Source organism: Enoplosus armatus, chromosome 12 (genome assembly GCF_043641665.1).
Source record: "Enoplosus armatus isolate fEnoArm2 chromosome 12, fEnoArm2.hap1, whole genome shotgun sequence".
NCBI classification, from domain to species: Eukaryota; Metazoa; Chordata; class Actinopteri; order Centrarchiformes; family Enoplosidae; genus Enoplosus; species Enoplosus armatus.
The window spans coordinates 13,841,778-13,864,218 of NC_092191.1; the positions used below are offsets into that span (position 1 = coordinate 13,841,778).

A 22,441-nucleotide genomic window follows, 5' to 3' on the forward strand; every position below is an offset into this window, starting at 1 on the left:
CGGGAGGAAAGGCTGCCTTTAGAGCCCGAGTCTATCTGCTCGTTGAGCCGGACGGTGTCATAAATGGACCTCTGGGGCACGTAGCAGTCATCAATGTTCAGGTCCTCCTCCTCCCCCTTCCCCACACAGGAAGGGTTTTGTCTGAGGCAATCTGGTCTGCTCAGCGGTTTGCCCATGCTAAAACAATCGTCACTACTGACTACAAAGAAAAGATTAAGGATGTAGTGAAATCCTTTGAGGTATATGTTGCTTTAGTGCACACAGAAGTCATTTAAAGTCATTTAAAAAAAGAGCAATGTGATCAATTTACATGAGAAGCAAATGTGTGCAAAATAATTTGTCTTAAATGAGAAGTTAACAAATAAATACTAAACGTTTCCACTTATTTTTCAAATAAAATCTACAGGTACTTTTCTTTTAAAGATTATGGTCACAATTAAGTTGATCTAGATACAAAAAATAAAGGCTTTAGAAATCCAAATATATCACAAATACAAAATAATCCCAAACAAATGCTAGGACCAAATAGCAGCTTCATAGTCCGTATTAGGAATGAAAATCCAGTCTTCCAATACAGTCAGCAATCCCAAAGATATTCCTCTAGGCTCTCCTCCGTGCATTGCCAAAACTTAATCACTATTCCTCTGGTCCAAAGTGCTTCTTTTTCCCTGAAGTCCTCGCAGCATCCATGTGAAAAGAAAATCACCAGTGCAAAGTGAAAATATCCACAGACAAATCCAGCAAGCTCTACTGAAAACTGTGGGCAGTTCAGAGGAGAGCTGGTACTCCTGGATAAACAAAAAAGCCTACCCTTTCTCTCTCATCGCTCCCTCGCAATGACAGACACCCTCCTGGCAGAGGGTTTCATGCCCCGCCCCCGCTCATTATTCAGACAACATCTGCCACAACTCCATTTGTGCTCAGAGCCGCTCCGGCACATGTTGATTGGTGGACACATGACCCCCCCCCCCCCCCCCCCTTTCTAATTCCCCCTTATGTCAGCATGGCCCATATGACTTCACTTCTAAGCCATCTTCTGCATCATGACACAATCACTCACTTTTCTTCATTTTTTTTTTCTTTCAGTGACTGAGGGAATGGGGAGGGAAAGCGATACGCACCAGCTTTTCTACTTCACAAAAAAAAAAAAAACATAGACCAGCAGGCAGCAGCAGCTCCCACTTTGGTGACATCACACTATGCTGAAATAGATACACGTTTTTTCCTTTTTTCTCTCTTTGCCCTCTGTTTTCTTCTTGTGGACGGTTGCTGTGGACCCTGCAGATATTCTTAATTACTGTGGAATGCTGAGGGAGGCACAGGTCCCAGGTAATTTAACACCGACGGCTCTGCCAAGTGCATGAAGGCGCTTTTTATGTCCAGTGACCGGGGTAAGGGAAGAAAGGAGAATAGAGGAGATAATGAAAGGAATTTATTTTTGTTTCCTGGATTGTCTACACCACAGTAGCTCAGTAAAGAGCTGAACAATCCCAACTTCTTTGTCCAGTTCTGCACGCATGAGAGGAGACGGAAAGAGGATGCTGGCAGAGATAAATAAGCACCTAGTGGGGATTTTAAAAATGGATGTTCAGCCACTGAAACCTGGATTGTTTTCAAATATTTATACTTTTGAATGTAGGAATACAACTTATTATTATATTAGTCGTTTTCCTGGCTGCTGCAGGTCCCTTTGTCCCTGCTGTCCCATATTACTTACTACTTTGTGAACTTGTAAATGTTGAATTTCATTTAAGCACTGCAGACAAAAAGTTCTAACAAAACAAGCTCTTACAATTGCACCACTCATCAGTCTCTCCAAACAATCAGGCGCAGCGCGAGACAACGCAACAGTAACATTAGAGCCAAATGTGAGTCAGACAGGGGGAGAAACGTGTGCTCTCTATGTGGAAGAAACCTGATTATCAAATCTCACCAGAGATAAATAATATCATCTTTCAATCAGATCTTTTGCTGTTCTTTTTATTTGGATTGAGCTGTAACTTTTAGTAGAATGAAGTAAAAGTTGAAGGAGAACCTCCTGGGTTATCAACGGAGTTGTTTGCATGAATGCTTGAATAGAATACTTAATAATCATGGATTATATCCTTTATCAATCGATTCATCGTTTGACCTGAAAATGCCATAAAATAGTGACAAATGGAAAATAGTTTTCCCACAACCCAAGTTGACATATTTAAATACAAGTCCAAAACCCAAAGATATCCTGTATGCAATCATCAGCAAACCAACAAATATACACTTTTACGAAGCTAGAACCAACAATTGTGGGCATTTTTGCTTAAAAAATGACTTAAACGATTAATAAATTATCAAATTTGATTCTGCCAATTGAATAGATAACACTTGTTAAGATTGATTTAGTTGTTATCTAGCAAACCAAGCACTATTCTATTTACTATACAAGAGGTGATCAACTGAGGAAACATAGGCCTGAAACAACATTCAGCTGCTTATTAAAGGGTTTTCATGTCATTGTCACATAATGTGTTGCAGGGGTGTGTACAGACTAGTGCTTTCAAACCCGTCTTCTGAAATTTAGGTTCAGTGGAGGACTTCTTCAACACTTAAGATGTAGGTCGGCATTGGAAACAAACACTAAAAACCTTTGATGAATAGAAAACTCAACATAATCGCCTCACAGCAAAACAATGTGTACTCTACATGTATAGCAACAGGCCCGTAGAGGTTTCATGTTTCACTTTAAGAAGAGAGTATCATTGCTATGTGGCAGTGAGTAAGCAACACTACGTGGTCACAATGACACTTTTTGCCCTCACCAACTTCAATGACCCACGTTAGTTACAGTGTGATTCAGTTAGAAATTCCTTTCCGAGTTGCAAGAGACACTGATGTAATGTCTGAACAGCGAGAAAAGACACCCACGCCAACCCCCAGTAGTGTTGAGTCACTTGAGCTGTCCTTTAAGGTAATTACACGTAAAGATATACATTTCCACCAGGACTTCCTCTGCCGAGCTCCTACAAATCTCATGTGAAAAACAAGAATAAACACATGAAGCCAGGCATGTCTCTTTCAAAACTTGACCTAAAATGGTAAGAGCACATGAAAGAGACCAATCCAAGCGTGTCTTTCTCTGTTTATTTCTTTCTCACCAGGTGCCAATAAAGCCCACTTACCTACAGTAACAAGAGCCTGATCCACAGAGAATATAAAACAGACTATGACACAATCATCTAACGTTTTAATGGTGCAACTAAATAAAGAAACAACTCAAGTTCTGATACTGCTTTGCTGCTGTATTGGTACGAGAACAAAGGGTATGTTCCAGCAGCAGCTGAGGCTGTATCTGCCCCCTCAACCCAGACTGGTCACATGACAAAGAGGGGGTAAAAACATGCACCATGACAATGCTGCTAAGCAACAATTTGAATCAATCACTTCTTTAATAGTTACCCGGCAAGGCCTTTAAGCCAAACTCCACACAAAACAAACTGACACCCACCCCCAACCCCCACTACCCCAATGATATTTTAATCCATGTATCTCAACTGGAGGTTTGGATGTAGCCATCCTACGTGAGTGCAGCACCCCCTTAATTGAAAAAAAAAATCCCTTGACCTACATCTCAGGACAGATCTGTGTCATTTGCCTATACACGGCTGTTTACATTGTTTTATTGTAATACTATCTAATACTATAAATGAAGAAGTGTTTCATAATTTCACCTCTAAATATAGGTTAATCCTCTTTTAGGAAAACTCCACAGGAATTTACAGGCTTTTAAAATATTTTGCATCTGTCTGTAAATCTTGCTAATGGCTACCCCTTTTATCCCTCACTGACACCAACAAAGGCCTCCACGATTTTATAGACAATATGGAGAGTCAGAGAAATTGAAAACAGACCATTAGGACAATAAGGAAGCTGTACGGTATGTCTGTAGTACTGCATATATGATTTGTTTAGTCCGAACATTTTTAATACAATAAGAAACAGCCTCAAGGAATAATCTATAGCTGGATTATTGTGTTCATTGGCATTTTGGCTGCTTTGTACCTGTTATAAAATCTATTACTAGCATGTACTGATAAGTTTTCATAAATAACATCCTTGGATCAACATTTTCAAAAGTGCAGCTAGAAGCAGAATCACATATCAGCTGGTTTATCTGAATGATATATAATCACAGTGTTAACTTCACCACAAGCCTTAACGGACGCTCAGCCCAGCACTACATACTATAAGGTTTCATTTTAATGATCACTAACCATCACTTTACTGGTGTCTGTGTCAAAAATGGTCAAATTAACACCAGGCTACTCTAAGCTAAGAGCCAGAGATAATGTCAGACATAAAAAGAACAACAATATCAGAGATCAGGATGCAGGCCCAGCTTCATTATTGGAGCCATTGAATCAAGTGACGCCCTGCTGGCGACCACCTGGCTGTGACGGTCCATCCCTCCAGCACCATCATTGCATATGGGCCGCAGCTCTTTTGTTAACACCAGATGCCCTTAATGAGCCAGCAGTCCCCAGAGGATTGCCACGAATGTAGCAAGTGTGCTCAGTGAAGAGCCCGCTGGTAATCTGCTCCAATGCAAGGTTTTGTGGACAGACAGCATCCAAAATTCTAATTGCAAGTTTATGTAATGAGAGTAATGTCAAAATTTTGAAATATACGTGAAACACAGTAGAGAATATAGCTTTTAGCATGTAACTTTAGCCTAGATTAGGTCATAGTTACAATGAAAATAGCATTTGTCAGTAACTGCTAGTTTAAATACCAAAGGGGGCTTTTATGTTTAAAAACTGAATTTCACTAACCAAATCAAATCTATACATGTTGCACTTTCTATTCTTTCTAATTTTACAAGAAAGAGTTAATAATTATGGTTGTTCCCAATTAGACAAAACATTCTACTTTCATCTGTGAATTCATCCCACTAACCTCAAACCTTTAAATCTCTCTGTTAACTTTGGAACAATGTGATGGGCATTTTTCACTGTTGTTATATAGGCCAAACGATTAATGAGAAAATAATCAGCAAATTATTCATTTATGAAAATAATTGTTAGTTGCAGCCCCTGACTGCATGGGACCAAATGACAAATATTAAATATTCTGCTTTATTTTCAAAAATACAAAGTGGTTGCATGCTAAAACCGATCCTCTGAGAGCATCAAACAAACAGGAAACAAAACAAACTCAATCAACATTGAACTACGGTAACTTCTGCTGTGATTTCACATATATTTGATCATCCAACTCAATTACTTATCATTATTTAACCAACTGAATTCAATGAAACTCCATGTTTAGACCTTAACAACAAAGGTTAAATTGGAGACACTATACCTTAAAGGCCTCCAGCTGTTGATTGATGACGTCTGTCTCCATGCCGACTGCCTCCTGGGACGCCTGCTTGTCCACAGCTTTGCAGAGTTTATCTTCCGCTTGGTGAAGTTTCCCATACAACTCCTCTAGTTTGGTGAGCGTACTCTGCACCTGTACCTCTCTGCCTTTAGCCCTGTCCAACAGTTTACCACACTGCTTACTCAGAGCGTCCAGATCCCTCTTCAGGCCTAATAGGTCAGGTGAGGTTTCAGTCTCTATCATCTTCTTACAGCTGTCACCAGCGTTGGCCGTGTTGGCCATCAGCTCTTGCAGCTTAGCCACAAAGCTCTGAATGCTGTCCTGCTGTTCTTTTAGAGTGGCCAAGTCAAGATCCACAGGAGCCATGCTGTCCAACTCATCATCCAGGTCTGTGAAACAGGTGAACATATCTCGAATGCTGGTTTGGAATTGCCCAATGCCCTGCAGTTTACCCTCCAAGACTTGGCATGTCTCCTCTAGTGTCTTGTTAAGGGTGCTGTAGTCTTTTTCTACGCTGTCGGCCTGCAATAAGAGGTCTGTCACTCCATCAGCATCTGGGACATCTACCACAAGGTCCTTGGCCAAGTTCTTTAGGTGCTCAACTTGGTTCTGCACTCCTTCTAAACTCTTATGTTGGGCTTTCATGTTGGTCAGGTTCTTGTTGCTGTGTGCCTGCACTCCCTGTGATTCATAGGCATCCACCTGCTTCTTCGCCCCCTCAAGCTGACCCTTTGCCTCTTTGTAGGCATCATTGAATTCTTTAACTGTGTGAGAGATCTTCTCCAGGGACTCCCTTTTGTTTTGCAGACCTTCCACGACATTGTCCACTCTTTTGCCAATGCTAGCCTTCTCCTCTTTGATAGCTTCAGTGTCCATGTTGGCCACCTCAAGAAGGCTATCTGCAGCCGCGTTGAGCTGCTCCACCATCCCTCTGTGCTTGTCGACATCCTTCTGGAGAGCTTTCACCTGAGAGATGGAGCTCTCCACAGCAACCGGATCAACAGTGAGTTTGACTCGGCCCTCGCTAGCTTCACACTCTTGAATCCAAGAACTGAGCTTCTCTGCATGCTCCTGATACTTCAGAGATCTCTGCAGAGCAGTCTGGAGTTTGTCAGCCTGTTCCACAGAGCTCTTCTTCACCTCCTCCCAATTGGAAGAGAGTGTAGTAAGCTGCCCTTGCAGTGCCAACTTTTCTGCACCGTCAGTGTTCTGCAGAAGCATCTCCCCTTTTCCCGTGATGGTGTTATAAGCTTCCCCGTGTTCACTGAGAGCCTTCTGGAGTTTACTGTGCTCCTCCAGGGTTTGTTGCAGGACGTCCACTTTGGCAGAGATGAGCTGGGGCTTAGACTGGTCCTGGAGCTTCTCACCCAGCCATGACTGGAAGTCTTTGGAGGTCTGATGGAACTGCTGAGAGCTGGCAAAGGTTGAGTTGAGCTGCTCGATCCGTTTTGCTACAACAGGGAAATGTGGCAATTAGTGAGTTAAATGCTGCAACACCTCTTCTGCAAAACGTGGAACAAAAAGGTAGCTGCAGATGACTTTTCATTCTACATTTCTGATATCATTTAGTGAGCAGTCTCAGTTAACGATACCAAATGTCAAATATAAAATAAGTTGTAAAAAAGTTGACAAAAAAATACAGCATGAATCCCCCTCCAGAGCAAGAGCAAGATTGTGATTAATACAATTTAGACTGCTGGGAAGTTGTTGTCATAGAATAAATATATTTTACAGGGATTCAACACATGTAGAATGGTTCTTTCTGTCCAAACATTACAACACTACATTATTGGGTTAAGTTAAAAGGCCAACCTGCTTTCTCTTCCAGCTGTTTGAAAGGCTTGCTGACACTCTCCAGCTGCCTGGCTAAGTCTGCTTTGAGGTAATCCTCAGTCACCATTCCTGTGAGCTCTGCGTTGATGGCCTCAGCCTCCTTCAGCTTCTTCCTCTCCTCCCTCAGCTGGGTTGAGATATTATGGACGTCCTCCAACTGCTTCTTCACAGCATCGGGCTGGGTGCTTTGGCCCTGATGGTTGGTGAGCTGATTCTCCAGCTGAGTGGCAGACTGACTGATGCTCCTCAGTAATCCCTGGAACTGCCCAGTCTTCACCGCGGCCTGGTCAATGAGGCTGTCTCGCTGGTCCAGCTGTCCTGTGAGGCCTTGCCACTTCTGGGTGACAGCAGCGAGCTGCTCCCTCACCAGCTTCCCACTTGAGGGGTCCTGGTCGCCCGAGGAGCTCAGGATGGCAGAGGCAGCTTCCTCAAGTTGCTCATATTGAGGTTTACGGCTCTTAAATTCGTTCTGGAGGATCTGGAGGACAAAAATCAGTCAAGATGAACATTCTCTCAGAAAACTAGAGGAAATACTGGTTCTTAAGAGATGTAAAAGCCTCAAGTTATACCCAACAACATGCACGATACTTACCTGAACTTGTTGCTTCTGCATTTTAAGCATGTTGGGGTCTATCGAGAGGGGTCCAAGGACACTCATCATCAGCTCCTTCTCTGAAAGCCACTGACCAAGCTGCAGCTCAGTTGTTTGGAAGATGTCCAGATTCTTGTTGGACTGCTCCAGGTGCTGCTTTCTCTCCTCTACAGAGCCACTGATATCCGCCCAAGCAGCATCTGCGCGGGGGGGGGGGCAGAACAATCATACCAGTCTGCATTAGTCAGCACAACAGCACCTTTCTATCCACTGTCCTACTGTTCTCTTAGCAAACATCCCACTGTGCAGGACTTGGCACTACATATGTGTTAATTTAACTGGTGTAGCAGAGAGCAGGTACTGAGAAAGACTCATATTCTGTTAACATGCTCTGTTTGTATGTGGTGTGTGGATGACAAGATGAACACTAGTAATATGGCTGGTCTAACATCTCATACATGCCATTTTGTAACAGTCTTACCTCAAAGGCCAGTGCCGTAATGAGATACATTTTTCGTCAGCAGGGTTCAACATACCTCTGACAGTCTCAGTGACATAAATTACCCTGGGCCATCTGGAGACAACACCTTGATGCATACCTATTTCTGCCAGCATCTGCTTCCATTTTGCTTCCTCGGGGGAGTTTGGATTAGTCTCAATCAAGTTGAGGAGCTTCTCTCTGAGCTTCTGGAGCTGCTCCTGCTTTTGCTTCATGCCTTCTTCAAATGCCTGCGAGAATGAAACAAATTATAATTGCTGAACCCTGTGATTTCCAACTTGAGTGTCATATGACTATCTCATTCACAGCAGAACAAGTGAGGACAGCGTGCAGTTTCCGAACATAATTAAATTTAAAACAGTCTATTTGGTGCCTGACAACAACACTTCTGTACCCTCTGCTGTTCAAGCTGTGTTTTCACTGAGTCTTTCTCTGTGGCTGCATTGTTCCAGGAGGCTGCAGTCTTTTTCATGTCCTTCAGCCACGTCATCATGTTGTCCGTCTCCTTTTGGGCCTCTTTGATCTCCTGCACCGAACTACTCAGCTCTGCTGCTCGACTTTTCAGTGTTTCCCCGAGGCTTGCGTATCCCTCGTTGACAAATGACATGTTCTGCTGAATTACCATCAGCTCTGAAGACATCAAAAAGTATTCCATTAAGTTTCCTTACCAGGAGCTTATGGGCAGAGAGTCATCATGAGGTTATGATAACAGTGAGGCATTGTTATCATAACCTCAAAGTAGCCTTATGGTTCAGTATGTTCAGAATGTGAGTGAGGAAAGTACCACCAACTCCCTGCAAATGGAACGCTAGCATTTGTGGAAATCATCGATGTGACTGCAAGCTTTTAAATAAGTCTTCACAGTAAATCATGAATTCAATAAAAAAAAAGCGCCTCAAGCATGAAAAGACTTGTTATTAAGTGGCACATATGAGAATTTGTGCATTTACAAATTCGTACAAATTCGAGTCATGAACAGTTTGACTGACTTTCTCCACCAGAAAAACATTTGTGCTAATGTGTTCTCTTGTCCATCTCCAGGACTTCCTCCCATTTCAGTCATGGACCGCTTTGCTCTGGCAAGATGTTTTCTAGCATCTAAGTTCATGTCAAATCATCCCTTCTTTTTTTCTGTCACAATGTCGTTCTGTACTGACAAGGTGTTGACAGCTGCAGTAATATTTTCTCAATTTTTGGTTCTTATAATACTACTACTATCACTGACAAATTTGTTATGGTTTAATCTGCTGATTCTCCACTGCAGGACTTGAAGTTCTGCACTGTGAAGTTCTTCTTTTTACTGTGTATGATATTTTTGTGAATGAAAGCTGTCCAAAAAAGGAGCAGAACTTGGAGCCTCATATACTGCAGACAAGAATGTGAAAAATGTTCTTGCATGAGGCCCAATGAATAAAGCTCCCATCTAATCTCATCATATGTCTACCCTGTGTGCGTTAATGGATGTTGGAGCCTTTAAATTTCGATTCATTAATGAAAAAGCTTGATGGAAAATTATTAAATAACTCCCTATGTGTTTGTTTTTCAAATTGGAGATTAAAAAACAACGAACTACATTTGTCTTATTGTCTTTGTTCCTGTAACGTTATTACTCACAATCTGAACATACTGTTACTGTTACTGTTACAACTAATGTATTCACACAGCAGCATCAACACACATACTTGATTACCTTTATTGGTTAGGTAGGAATGGTTCCCTGGACCACCACCATTAGTAAGAGCTGATGCAAAGACATAAGACAAAGCTTGTGTGAAGGACAGACAGACTCTAGGATTGTTGGCGAAGGTTCTTTCCATGACCTCTAATGGTTAGTGATTATAAAGCACTTAGAAGTGCACCCAAACACCATGCTTCCCATTCCACCGAATGAATCAAACATATGAGGTTAAGTGAAGTTTACCTGACTTGTTAGGTGTCTTTGTCTTGGCAGGGGATGTGAGGAAAGTGATGAGGCTGCATAGCGCTGATCCTTTACTGTTCAGGTCTTGGACGGAAGGGCCATTGGATGTCCATTCGTCTAATAATCCCTGATGATAGATTAATAAGACAGACAAATGGTACATAGGAGCAAGGCATTCATAACACATGCAAGAAAAAGGTGATGTCTGAAATGTCATGTGAGAATAAACAAGCAAAAAATGGATCATTTTACTTTTCTGAGACTCGCTTGCTTTTTACACTACATTCAGGATCTACTTCTGTACCATCTTGCAAAGAAAATAGTCTCTCTGCTGGACAACACAGTGTTTCACTCCCAGATATGTTCTGTGTAAACACATATCATCCATCTGTCATTCGTTGGCAGAGAAAGCAGGTTGGGATAGTGGGGAGTTTAGGGAGGATAGGACTATAATCTATTATAACGCACTGACATCTATCTATTACAAAATAGATTCTTCCTCTGTTGTTTCTATTCCAGCACTTTAAGTGCAGTGGGACAATACATATATGGGAATCCAGGGAATAACACTGTCTATAGTAGACTTCTTCATGACTCACAGTGACTATCTGCAAGTCCTTCTCCAGACTTTTCTCATTGCTGTTTGACTGAACCGCAGGTACTTTCTCATTGGCCTGCTCCAGCCACTTGGTGAGAGCGCTAGCTGCAGATCTGAACTCTCCCAGCTGGTCCTGACAGGATGATACCTCCTCTTCCCTGTAGTGGACAAGAATCAGTCATGTCATGCATCCATCTGTACATTACAAACATTATACAAACAAGGATGTGTAACTATTTGTTAAGATATACAAAGACCTTCTTTTTCCCCTCCCTTACTTTTCTTTGACAGTGTCTTTGAAGGTGCTGAAAATATTTGAGAGATTGTCCATCTTGCTCTGGATCTGGGCTTTGTTTCCATCGGGGCTTATTTCAGACAGCTCCTTGGACAGAGTCTGAAGCTTCTCCAAATCACTGGCATGTTCAGCCATCTCAGCTTTAGTATTCTACAGTGAAATTACAATAGTCAGTCACTCTTTGCAGTATAACATTTAATTTTTGATGAATATGTTACATTACTGAAAGACTACAAATTTATTCATGTATGGTTATAAACAGTGTCAGCAGTGTATTTACCTGCATTAGCTCAGACAGTTCATTGAAAGTTTTCCCTGGCCCGTCTGTCTCGTGTAGATCTTGTGAACGCTTCACAACAAACTGCTGAACTTTATCTGCGACCTTGTCAAACTGTTCCACCTTTTCCTTCAGCTGCTCCAGTTGGGAAACTTTCTGCTTATGCTTGTCACAGGCATCAGAGAAGCGCTGGGAGAGAGCATCCATCTTAGACTGCAGAAGGGCAGCAGCAGAGGGATCTGCCGTCTCCACAAACTTCTTCACCTTGGCTTTCATGGCTGAGATGCTGCTCTGGCGACTTGCTATGTCCTGCTCTAATGCCTTAAAAAATACAGGATAACAGCAAAGTTTTAATAGCTAAATAAAGTGAATATGGAGCTGGTAAAAAACAAAATCAACCGCTGATAGCGTAAAATAATAGATATCTAGTAGTATCTAGTTATTGAACTGCTGAAATGATGACAAGAATACATACTGCTTCTTTGCTGAGGATGTCTCCAATGGATGCAGAGTCCAGGGGAATTTGTCCTTTCTCTTTCACACTGGCCTCCACTCCCTCCATCCATCCCATCATCTCATCCAAACCATCCTGGACACTCATGGAGCGAGTCAGGGTGATCTGCAGTTTCTCATTTCGATCACTTACAGACTTGGACAGGTTGTCATAGCGCTCAACTATGTCATCTGCAATACATGGAAACAAATCAGGTTATGTTTAAAACTGAATAATTTCTCATTGTTTGGGAGGCACTATGAGATAAACATTTCAAACCAAAGCAGAAAACTTGTTTGGCATTTATGAGTTTGAAGATTGTGGTGGAGTAAAAGCATTTTTAAGTGTAAGCCAAGAAACCAATGATCGAGGAAAAGGACTACAAATGAGACACTCTGAAAGCCATATTTCACACTGATAACTTGTGTAAACTTTAGTAAAGTGTGGGCTATGTTATATAATTTTAAAGAATATTTCAGATTTATTTCAATGTCTGGCATCTTTCAACTTGTATATTTAAATGCCAAAATCATTTAAATTCTCAGATATTATGCAGACGGTGCAAAATTCTGCTCCCTACTTTGATTTTTCCCTCACCTACTGTCTCCTGGATCTCATCTGGGTTGCTCAGCAGGTCTCCTTCAGATGTCACCAAAGACTCAGCTGTTTTGCGTAATGTGTCAACAGCAGTCTGGTGTCCCGTCATCTGACCTTGCAGGGCCTGTGGATCAATCAAGTAAGAAGAGGTCAGAGAAAATAAAACTGTATCCACATAAATAAATGTCCTTTGTCTACATTTACTGTACTGTACAGATTATGGGCTGAAGATGAAAACAACAGTGATGATGAGCAAGATTGTCTGGACAATATCTACAGAAATATTGAGTCATTCCACAGATATACTTAGATGTACCCGTCTGCCTCGACTGTCACATTTGCAGAAAGGCTCAGGATTCTTTGCTGTGATTTGTAACCAAAGCCAAAAGTACAGTGTTCCTTGGTTGGCCCCCAGGCGCCTCTTATCTGGGTATATCTATGTTGTAAGTCACTACCTCCCTTCAGAGAAATGTTCAGCCTAACTGCAGCCAAAAGCTTTGACAGCATAGTTTCTTATCCTATTGTAGGAGTATGTAGGCTACAAATAACCAGAGTTAAACTATTCACATGTGGGTTTGAATTTGAACACAGAGCTAAAAATAACTATGTTCTACTTAAGTCAGTGGAAAGACTGTATATGGTAAGACAGGTCTGTTGTGCCATAACCTTGTAACCCAGTCAAAGCTCCAAGTTCTGCATGTGTTACTCCTAAATGAAGCTATTCTTTATTCCTTAACTTGGGTTATTCATAACCATAACAGCCATTAAAGTTCACACATATTTCATGAAAATTGTGGTCAACTTCTGGCTCAGGAGAGGACAGTATATAACTATAAAAAAAACCAAAATGTAATGCATTACATGGGAAGAATAATCAAAAGGGCTTTTTCATATGACTCCTGTGTTGGCCTTAACATTAAGAGAGGCCTCATAGAAGTATGAAAAATGTAGAAGATGAAAAAGACCACAATCTGAGATAAATCAGAGCTTTTAAACACAAAATTCTGAAGATGGACTCGATACCAAGGCCTAGGCACTACAGCCCTGGCTTGCAGTTTTTCTTGCCTTGGTCTCCTCCAGCTGTTTCTGTAGTGTTTGTGGATCAGCTGCTATGGCCTCTGATTGCTGCTTTCTCGCCTCCTCCTCTGAGCCGTTGAGCCACTTCAAAAGACCAGTGCTCGAGTCGTCATATTTCTTGTATTTGTCAACCACATCTTTGAGGTTGTTGCCAAGCTGATTGCACTGAAATAAAAAGGAATGCAATTAAACTGTATGTGTGCTAAGATATTCAGAAACCAGACAATTAAGCACACAGGCTCAATACATGAAGATAATGATGATTATTAGATGGAAAACTGTCACTTTCTCTGACATTTTCACAGCGCTTACAGGAGATAGCGTCACCTTAAGAGGCATTACACAGCTTTTTTTAGTTTCAATGAAGATCAATGCTCCCACCCTGTGGCAAGAATAAGTCAATGCAACCTCTCAAGCTCCATCTGATTAACAGACTGAATACCTGAGAATGTAGTGTTTTGTATCGGCTGGCTGCTGAATCCAACTTATCCTTGACAGCCAAACAGGTTCCTGAAGTATCCACGTGCAGAGGAGCGTTCTTGGCCGCAGGGTCAGCCACCCCACAGGCTTTAGCCACATCCAGCACTTTCTGTCCGGAGATGGTGATGAAGCGAAGGTCCCCTTTGTGGGAAATCACATCTTCTGAGAAGCTTTTCTGTCTCTGGAGTTTGTCACTGAGGATGTTGAGGGAGCCTGCAGGAGCACCCAGCTCCTCCATCTCTCCCTCCGCCTGGTCTAACCAGCCCTCAAACTCCGCACAGTCATCCTGAAACTTCTTCAGCTCCTCCTGGACACACTGCACCTGCTTCATCTGCTGTTCAGCCTGCGTCAGCGAGGCCTCGTAGCGCCCCTTAAGCTCTTGGATATTCTTCTGCAGCTTCTCCTTCTCCTCTGGAGACAGCACCTCAGCTTTCTTGTCGAGCAGAGCCTGAGCTGACTGGGTGGCCATGATCAGATCCTGCTGCTGTGACAGAATCTCCTGATGACGAGCCTGTGGGAACAATAAGGGCACAATACCAATACATACAGCAGTAATGATTGTTTTTATTTACATACATAATTTGTACTTATCTTTACTATTTCTTACTTTTTGTCTTTACTGGCTTTAAATGCTTGTCTGCAGTATCAGCTTGAAGACTACATTCCCTTTTCCTGTTTCTTTAATCTCAAATATTAAATGTTTGATATTATTGATACTATTTGACATATTACATAAACTATACCTACATTTCACAATATAATACATCTCTAACATCTCCTAATGTCATTTTAATTACAACTTTTTTTCAGATAACAAGATATAATTAACTCTGCAGAATTTTGAACTCTGTTTGGCAATGGGGCTTGTTGGTATTTACTTGTATTATATTTAATGTATTATACATTTCTAAATCTGTTCCAGCTTATACATACAGGATTTTATTATTACTTTGAACATTTCTGCATTTAATTGGTACTTGTGTCTTTCAACTTTAGATTTAACCATGATGATCTGCCTCAAGTAATCCCCCCGTGATTTCTACTAACTTGTGTACTGTTGAGAAAGAAAGTCAGCGCCTGCTTGTTACTTTGTTTTGCAACAAACCAACTATACCTTGACCCTGTCGTACTGCTTATCGAGGTCCAGGGAGGCATCGTTCTTGCCGCTGCCAAAATCATTTTCAGTGGTCTGTAAAGCATTTCCATTGGCATCGTCATCCTCTCCTATCAGTCCCTTGGCTGAGGTTTCTTCTGGCAGGTTTCCATTCTCTTTACTTATATGGTCAGTTTGATCCAGACCGCTCTCGTTTTCATTCCCTATGTTGGATATCCAGTCCAGGAGACCTTCGATTTTGTTCTTACTTTCTTCAAGCCGCTCAACAGCTGCTGCCTGAATAGACAGATGGATTACATATTACCAAAACACTGAATAGTGAACAAAATCAGTATAATACATTGACATTAAGTTCAGCAATATGTCAATTACACTGTAACTAATAATCAAAATTCGGATGCATTACATAGTTTTTACAGACAACACATATGGAGGTCATCTGAAGTCTGACCTTTTCACTCTCCTGTTTTATGGCTGTGGTAACAACCTTCTCCAAATCTTTTCTGGAGTCCTCAGCTCGCTGGTTGATGAGCTTGGCTTTGCTTTTAGCCTCTTCCAACTTGCTCTCGATGATGGTGATTTGATCTGGCGTCAGCTTGCTCCGGTTTTCCTCCAGAAACTTTTTGGTACTGGTGATGACCTCATTTAAGGCACTGGCGTTTGTCAATACATCTTTTTGCAGAGCCTTGAGATCAGAGAGGCATAAAGCAGGAGGAAGAGTCGGGTCATGGAATAAAAAAAGAACTTTAACTAATGAAAACATAATTGGACACATGCTGTGCTTCTTAAAAGCAAAGGACGTTTATTTCAAACCTGATGCTCCTGCTGGTACTGCTGCAGGTCCACGACACTTTCCGCATTTTCAGCCTGTTGCTGATGACCAATCAGGTGGTTTTCTGTCAGCGTGAGATTATCACACACTTCCTCCAACTTCTCTGTAAACTCCTTGTGTTTCTCCAATAAAGACTTTCAAAGAAGAAAGAAAATGCCAAGTAAATATCACACTTGACAACAAGAAGCTGTCATTCACATCCACATTCAATAAAACCTTCACATGAAACATAAACATTACAACAAGGGAGGAGAAACTATTCAAGCACATAGAGATAACATGCAAAGTCTGTTCCTTTATCATGATAGTGTAAAAATCTAGTATGCTGTAAACATGCTTGTTCGCCATTCGCCACTTTGGTCTCGTGATTGTTATAAGCACAGGGAGGCGTTATGTCCGGTGTGTTAATGGGTTTGTTGTGGGTGAAAGTGTTCCAACAGAGAAGGTGCATTTTGTCCACAGTTAAACGTTCACTGGTGTCTTGAAGGCCTGTAGAATACAACCAGCACAAAGGTTAGTCTGCAGGAGTGGTCAAGCACTTGAGCATGCAATGTTGTTATTTTCCTTTAACGTTTAGGCATTCACAGTAGAATCACAATGCCAAATCTGAATCCTGGAAACAAAAGCCAGTACATCACTTCAGAATATATTAAAAAAACACACTGAAATATGAGGGCAAAAACTTTAAACGCAGGGATACTGTTAAATACTCATACATTACTTGGAAAAAGTCCAATACTCATACAAAACCACATACGTGAAATGTCTTGCACCAATCTGACCAGTATTATGGCTTATACAGCCTACTCTACATGCACTGTGAACATTCATTAAGAACTTTAATGCATACATGTATACACAGTTGTTTTTGCAAGGAAACATCTGTGGTATTTTATAGTATATCCACAGGCAGACCTTCTCCTGGTTCTCCCTCTCCCTGGTGTCCATCAGGACTTCTAAGGCACTCCTCTGGGTAACAAGCCTCTCTGTCTGGTCCCTGAATGCTCGCTGAGTGGTGCTGAGGAACTTGAGGAGGTAGCTGCTCTGAGCTGGACTCAGGAACTGAGCGTGCTCAGAAATAAAGCACTGGATATCAAATGTGACATCCTCTAACTTGAGCCTGGCTTCTTTCAGCAGGTTACTCTCCGTGTCCTGGAAGAAAAGATGGAAATATGCTGAGCAAGTTTCAGTATTTACTGGAGATACTGAATGTTTTTAATTAGACTTTAGAGATACCCTGTTCTGCTGAATCAAATGTTTTAGTGTGTCCACATCACATGTGTTAAAATCCTCGTCACACATCTCAGAGGTGTTTTGGATGAGGCCCGCTAGTTCATCAAGATCACCAAGATGTTTCTGGTACGTTGATTCCAAATGTCCCTAAAATCACATTTAAAGTAGTCATCAGCTGATGGAACTGTTACATCATTGTATTTTAATTACTAGCAATGAACACTGACCTTTCCTGTTTCCATTGCTTGAATTAGGGAGTGACTCCTTTCTGTACACATTTGGGAAACAGCAGTAAAATTTGGCTCCAACTCCAGATATGTCGAGGCCAAGTCTTGGTGGATTTGTATGGGAATGCCTTCATCAGCCGAATTTAAGAGCTGTTTGGCTTTCTCCATATCTGCTGTCAGAACACCCGCCAGTCTAGAAAGTTGGGACTCCAGAGACTGGATAAAAGAGCACAATTGGGAATGTATATACTTAAATTAAAAATTGAGAACATATGATATTGTTTGATGGTAATTTATACCACAGATGACAAATTAGCTTAAATTGTTCATTTCTAACCTGACATTCTTCTATTTGGATCTGCAATTCCTCAATGCTGTTGCCCATGGGTGCCTGGATTAAAAGGTCTCTTCTGACATCATCTAAAACATCAGCGTGATCCTGCAGTCTCCCAACACACTCCAAATAATCCTGAATGGAGAACAGCTGTGGGGAAAAAAACAGATGTGGAGCAGATGTTAATTATGTCAAAAATACTAAGGGGGGGGGGGGGGGGGGCGGGGGCAACATAACAACACTGAAACAACATAAAATGTACCTTATTTTTGACCTGCTCAACTTTGCTGGCATCTGAGTTGGCAGACGACTGAGGATACGGTTGTTGATTGCCTTCAGCAGACTGACCCAAGTCATCTTCTGCCGAGCCCTCATCTTCTCCCTCTGAGCTCTCCTCCTTGATGCTCTCCAGTATGTGCTGCCGCTCCTCCTGAGAGTCGCCCCCCAGAGCTGAGCTCAGAGTGTCCATCACTTCCTGTAGCATTGAAAGGTCTTGGCTCAAGGAAACGGTCCTAAGAACCTGCAGCAGTTGCAGCTGGATATTTGGAGCATCAGACTGTTCTGTCTTTTCACCGACTTTCTCTTCCTGCAGTATCAGTTCTGAGTTTCCTTTTTCTTTGTAGTTTAAACTGAGGGCATTTTGCTTCAGCACATCCATGAGAAGGTCTGGATGACTGCTTTCTATAAGTCCATGAGGTGTGTCTCTCTCACCTTTGTCTAAAGGTTGTGGAGTATTCTGAACTATAGCAATAGTGCTATCAATGTCTTGAGTTTGTGCCTTTCGCAAATCACTGACATCAGTCCCCTTGGTAATCATTTCCCCCTGGTCATCTACACATGTCTTTACAGGAGCTGAAGAGGAAACATCAGATGTAATGCAGCTGTCTGACAGGAAATCACCTACCACCTGGGGATGCACAGAAGCACACACATCTAATCTTTTCTCCTCATCAGATCCTAACCCTCCTCCTATTATAGTTTCAGACTGTCCTGAGTTAATTTCTGATGCAGGGACATTTCCACCAATATCTGCATTTTGTTTATCACTCGTCTCTGCTGTCTGTGCGTTTCTAGACTCGGAGATCTGTTCCTTATCACTGGTGATTGTGCAAATATCCCCATGTTGCCTGTCTGGGGACAGACTGTCTGTGCTGAACTCAATATCCTCTGTAGCACTGTGCGGTGAGCTTGACAAATCTTTATCAGCGAGTGCTGCTTCAAGAGAATCTCTGGTGGTAGTTAGGGAGTAGTGCTCTGAATCCTCTACATCCAAACACTTAAGGTTGATAGTATCTGTTGCAGTGACTTCATCTGGAACAACAGGAGAGTGTTGAGGAGTCTCACCAACAAGCATACTCTGATCATTTTGAGAGCATCTCAGCTCAGGTTCAACACTAAAATCACTTTCTGAATGAAGTGTTGCTTGCTGAGGTAATGTGACTCTGCTGCCATCTTCTGTAATGTTGTTGTCATAGTTACTACGACCCCTGGGAACTGAGATAAGTGCACTTTCAACCAAATCCCTGGGTGATGAGTAATCTCTACTTGGAGTTGGCTCACTGTCCAAAGGTGACTGAACTGCACTTGTGTCATTCTCCATTCCCCTTTCCTCAGACAACACATTGCGATGTGATGAGGACATGTCTAATTCACTCTCACTAACTGCCTGATTCCCCACTTGGACATCATATCCAGCTATGAAAAACTCATTATCAAAGGGTGGGCTGTCAGATTTAGAGTGATTAGCAGAAGTGGCATATTGAGTCTGGCTTTCTGGATCACTACTGCTGCCAGATGTTCTGTCACTCATGCTAGATGGACCTGACTGGCTAGTTGGAGCAGCGTTTTCTATCACAACTCTGAATACATCAGCTGTATCTGTCAGCTGGCTGATAACACCCTGTGAGTCACTGTCTTCAGCCAGTAAAGGCCATTCATCAATGTGATAAATACTCTCTGCAGTAACCTGACTCCTCGAGGAGGGTGAGATCATTAGAGACTCGTGACCACCAGCCGAGGGAGGGGAATGATGCAGATAATTACTCATCTTTTCTACATTTCCTGTTGACTCAAAATCTACCTCTGCATCTCCATTCTCACTCTCTGTCTCTTTGTTATTAACCCCCTCATTGGTCAGATCAAGCACCATGACAGCAACCTTCCTCTCAGTGGGCTGCTGCGTGTTTTCAGCTTCATTAATATTAATTAAACCCAGATTATGATCATCAGAGATGGAGTGAGGGCAGTTTCCTTCTGGGTAAATGCTGTCTTCGGGGTCTGAGTTAAGGATGCTGTCAACACTGTCATCTTTAACTAATCCACACTGCAATGACTCACTGATACTAATGGTGCGACCATATCTCAATAGGCTCTGCTGTTCCATTATACCAAGAGCAATATTTGATGATGTGGATCCATCTGACACTGCCTGTTTTAAAATAAACATTGTGCCCTCCTCATCTCCTTCAACACTTCCTTTTTCATCTGACTGTAAGTCAAGCAGTTTCAGTACTGTCATCTCGTCAACTAGGCCTTTACTGAGAGCTGCCTCCAGGTCATAACGTCTCCCAGAGGTGACACCTAAAATGCCCCCTTCCTCCATTTGTGCTTTCAGAAGATGAATAGCATAGTCCTGCTCATTTTCACCCTGCATCAAGTCCTCAGAGCATAAAAACTCAGCTTGGGTATCATCTGCACCTTCTGATTCACTACAGAGTGAGTCAGCATAGAAGTACGGTAGTGTTTGATGGCAGGATTTTACAAAACACTCAGAGTCCAACATGCTTGACGGCGAGCCAACATTTGTGGGAAGGAATGACATCACCGGAGTAGTTGGAATATCAAGACTTTCACTATCAGCACCTCCAACATCAAATTGTAAACTAGTTCCACAATTTCTCTCTACAAATTCACCTGACTTTGTCCAATTTGTGTTGTTTTGAAACATGGTATTCTCTGCTGCACCAGGCTCTGTGGCATCCATGTCAATGACATTATCTATTAAAAATCCCTTGACAGAATCTTGTTTTAGAGCCTCGTCATTTGGATATGTTTTTTCATCAAAGGTAATTCTTCCATTGACCGAGGACACAAAATTATGAGGATAACATATGTGTTCCGTGTCTGTCATTAACTCCTCTGTTTCCTCATTAATGTGCAGTGGGATCTCTAAATCTACCTGTTCTGAAAGATCACCAACATTTAAAGTAAGAGAGGTGACATTTTTCTCAGTGTTTTCATAAAATACTGAATCTTTAAGAAAGATTTTAAGCATTTTACTCAGCTGTCTATCGAGTATTAAGACCCTCTGTCCAGACTTGGGATCTATGTAACTGTTTATCATCAGGTAGGAGATGAATAACTGCTTTGCCTCCGTGTGAGTAGGGATGTTGTCAACTTTTAAACTATCTGCAGCATGATAGCATCCATCAACTGTGAGTTTTTTATACATAAGCCAAGATGAAAACTTTCGATTAAGGTGATCAACATCAGGAAACACATCAGGGATTTCTATAGATTTCAAAACATCAGCTGTATAATTGTCAATCAAATCATTTTGAATTGCGGAGGTGATGTCTACCACCTCTGAATTTTCTGGAATGTAGAAAGCTGCTATTTTCTCCCGATTACTGAACAGCCTACTGATAAACTCATCTGTGGTGGTTTGTTGATCGTACTGGAATGAGGTGGACACAGTTTCCTCAGAGGGAGGCAACACAAGCCCCATAAACTGCTGATTTCCAAGCACAGTGAGTGTGCTGCTAGAGCTCATCAAATCACACTGAACAGCTGCATCCACCTTTAGCCCATCACCATTTTGGAGGTTCCCAGTGCCACTCATAACATCCTCTGGCACCTCAACAGTTGTATTTTGTCCTTCTTTGGGGTTGCCTACATCCCCTAACGCGGTCTCCTGATCACTTAAACCATCTTGACAAGACCTCAGAGTGTGAATATCCCTCCCTGATGTCAGTGATTTATTTCTGCTGAGACACTTTAATATCAGTCTATTGACCCCACAAGGTTCGACCTCCTGCACAGGCTCTAAGCGTGACACATCTTCAGCAGTGCTGGGATTCATCATATCCTGACAGGTCTTTTGCCTCTGAAGAATCTTCACATAGACTGAAGCAGGTATTAAACCACACTGAAATGCCCTCTCCAGGGTCAGTGTGTCCCCTGTGTAGGACACCTCCAATCCACCATCGACTTCTTTGACCTCTATCATCTTGATGATCGTGTCTTCACATGTGACGCCTTCCCTAACTGCTGTGATGTCAGAAAGCGACACAGAAGAGACATGTGAACTCTGTATGCACTTGCTTGTTTCATTCAACTCTGGTAAGTGGTTCAGTGTGGATTTATAGATGAGATCTTGTTTGAAAGCATCATCCCAGTCTAGACAGACATGTGGCTCAGATTGAAAGAGGTTGGAGGTCACACGTTGGGCCTCTGGGAGAGGGACACCACTTATTTCATCAATCAGGCCACTCATGGGTCCAGTCCCAAGCCCTGCATCACTGGATTTAAAACCCTAAAGAAAATGAAAATGTGACAAATTACTGAACTGATTTCAGCATCAAAATCTGTATTATCTCCTGTATGTTTGCAATTAAAGTGTTTAAAAGTAAGACAAAACTTATACTCACCACCAGACAAATATGGGCATGTTAAAACATCA

General features: G+C 42.0%; 1 protein-coding gene across 1 annotated transcript in view; it reads right to left on the reverse strand.

Moving 5' to 3' along the window:
• dst (dystonin) overlaps nucleotides 1–22,441 on the reverse strand; it is a 100,743-nt gene that overhangs the window by 26,330 nt on the left and 51,972 nt on the right. Inside the window, exons 40-60 of the mRNA XM_070916524.1 lie at nucleotides 21,008–22,294; nucleotides 18,023–20,407; nucleotides 17,764–17,910; nucleotides 17,427–17,642; nucleotides 16,882–17,118; nucleotides 15,948–16,100; nucleotides 15,586–15,819; nucleotides 15,135–15,410; nucleotides 13,983–14,531; nucleotides 13,529–13,705; nucleotides 12,464–12,587; nucleotides 11,849–12,057; nucleotides 11,377–11,694; nucleotides 11,080–11,246; nucleotides 10,803–10,959; nucleotides 10,204–10,330; nucleotides 8,677–8,912; nucleotides 8,383–8,512; nucleotides 7,784–7,983; nucleotides 7,171–7,669; nucleotides 5,341–6,809 (exon numbers count right to left, since the gene is read on the reverse strand). Of these exons, the coding sequence (XP_070772625.1) occupies nucleotides 5,341–6,809; nucleotides 7,171–7,669; nucleotides 7,784–7,983; nucleotides 8,383–8,512; nucleotides 8,677–8,912; nucleotides 10,204–10,330; nucleotides 10,803–10,959; nucleotides 11,080–11,246; nucleotides 11,377–11,694; nucleotides 11,849–12,057; nucleotides 12,464–12,587; nucleotides 13,529–13,705; nucleotides 13,983–14,531; nucleotides 15,135–15,410; nucleotides 15,586–15,819; nucleotides 15,948–16,100; nucleotides 16,882–17,118; nucleotides 17,427–17,642; nucleotides 17,764–17,910; nucleotides 18,023–20,407; nucleotides 21,008–22,294 (9,297 nt within the window). The remainder of the gene's footprint in view (nucleotides 1–5,340; nucleotides 6,810–7,170; nucleotides 7,670–7,783; nucleotides 7,984–8,382; nucleotides 8,513–8,676; nucleotides 8,913–10,203; nucleotides 10,331–10,802; nucleotides 10,960–11,079; nucleotides 11,247–11,376; nucleotides 11,695–11,848; nucleotides 12,058–12,463; nucleotides 12,588–13,528; nucleotides 13,706–13,982; nucleotides 14,532–15,134; nucleotides 15,411–15,585; nucleotides 15,820–15,947; nucleotides 16,101–16,881; nucleotides 17,119–17,426; nucleotides 17,643–17,763; nucleotides 17,911–18,022; nucleotides 20,408–21,007; nucleotides 22,295–22,441) is intronic.